The following is a 1,603-nucleotide window of genomic DNA, read 5'->3' as shown; positions in this document are numbered from 1 at the left end:
AAAAAAAAGACCAATCTTCCCGTGCATCGCGTCCCTTCGTCCGGACGCAATCTTTTCTCCACATTCATGATTTAATTTCCATCCCGCAATAAGATGGATAAATGCTAAAATTAAGAGTAAAAATAAGACACCTATTTTTTCACTTAAATGAATTCTAGGTTTAAATATAAGAACATTATGTTTTACTGTAAATCGAATTGTAAGAGAAATGAGAAGCAAAAATCGCAACGGGAATTTTAAGAAAGTCAAAATCACAAAATTACAAAAAAAAATTACAATGCTGATCCATACCTACTTAACCTAACGAGAATTATAGCGCAGATAAATTTGGCAAGTCCTCTGTGATGTAAACCTTAAAGATCCTGCTCTGTCTGTATCTCGGCGGCTGCTTGTCGTTCCAGTTGCTCCAGGTTTCAGGTTGGGAAGCCTTGCTTTTTTCGATCTCCATTGCGTTGATTTCAAGCGGTATCTTTGCTTATTTACCTTACTTTTCATGATTCCTAGATAGAAAATTCAATTTTTTTTTTTTGTCCCTGCAAGTGAATGCAATTATAACGAGAATATGTCTGCTTTAAATTTAAGAATCTTCAAGCATAAGCAATGTTGCCCCTTGATTTAGTTCTATTTTCATCGTCTTAGTTCAGTTCGATTTTCGAAATTTTATAGTTTTTCAATCCCTTCCGCCATTGTTGTTGGAGGTTTTATCCGGAGTCTGGGTTATGGCCGGCAGATGTTTGCATGCCATTGAAAATGAAAGGGATCGGTTTCCACTCCCCTTCACTGGCCTGAACCTTTCTTGGTGCATTGAGGACTGCTTTTACCCTAATGGTGGATTGTTTGCGAGTATTGGTCACACCGGTTCAGGATTTGGTATTTCTTCAAGCCCGTCAAACTCTAGTAATAATAGTGTGGGAATTCCATTTTCTGATCCCTTTCCCAAGTACGCAGCTCCTCCTCCTTTGAATTGTAGGATTCCTCTCGAGCAACAAGACACAGTATTCGGTGCAGCTGACGGTGCTGTGGTAACTAAGGCAAAGATCAAGGAGAAGGATGTCCTCAAAATCAGAGTTAAAGTGCGGGATCCTTCTCTTAGGAGCTTTATTAGTGGGGGAGTTGCAGGGGCTGTTTCCCGAACTATGGTTGCCCCCTTGGAGACAATCAGAACTCACTTGATGGTAGGGAGTAATGGCAACTCGACTATTGAAGTTTTCCAAAGTATTTTAAGGAATGAAGGATGGAAGGGTTTGTTTCGTGGAAATTTTGTTAATGTTATTCGAGTTGCTCCAAGCAAGGCCATAGAGGTAAAACTGATTTTTTGATGTTCATGTATTTGTTTATCTTGTTTTTTTTGTCTTCCCATTTTTTTTATTTGGCCTGCTTTTTGTTAATCATTCTACTTCTTATGGCACAAGCATGTGGTATATTTGTAGAAAAATATGTGTATGTTTGTTGTTCTTTATTTGGTGTTTAAATGCTAGTTTTTTGAGAACTTGTTGAAGGTGGAGTTAAATTCTAAATATTTTTAACTTGGGTGCATGTTGAGTTTATTCTGTTCTTTAACTTATTGCAATTTATTGATTGTGCTTTCCCTTTTCTTTTTTTT

At 37.4% G+C, this 1,603-nt stretch overlaps 1 protein-coding gene across 1 annotated transcript; it reads left to right on the top strand.

Annotated features, from left to right (window-relative positions):
* Nucleotides 1-307: 307 nt before the first annotated feature.
* Nucleotides 308-1,301, top strand: LOC110035193 (adenine nucleotide transporter BT1, chloroplastic/mitochondrial-like; the record flags this gene model as incomplete). Its single annotated transcript, XM_020739430.1, has 2 exons — nt 308-465; nt 667-1,301. A coding segment is annotated over exon 2 (582 nt), but the record flags the coding sequence as incomplete, so codon positions are not given.
* Nucleotides 1,302-1,603: the final 302 nt, after the last annotated feature.

This window comes from Phalaenopsis equestris, unplaced genomic scaffold (assembly GCF_001263595.1).
Source record: "Phalaenopsis equestris unplaced genomic scaffold, ASM126359v1 Scaffold196656, whole genome shotgun sequence".
NCBI lineage: Eukaryota > Viridiplantae > Streptophyta > Magnoliopsida > Asparagales > Orchidaceae > Phalaenopsis > Phalaenopsis equestris.
This window is presented reverse-complemented; position numbering and strand designations above follow the sequence as displayed.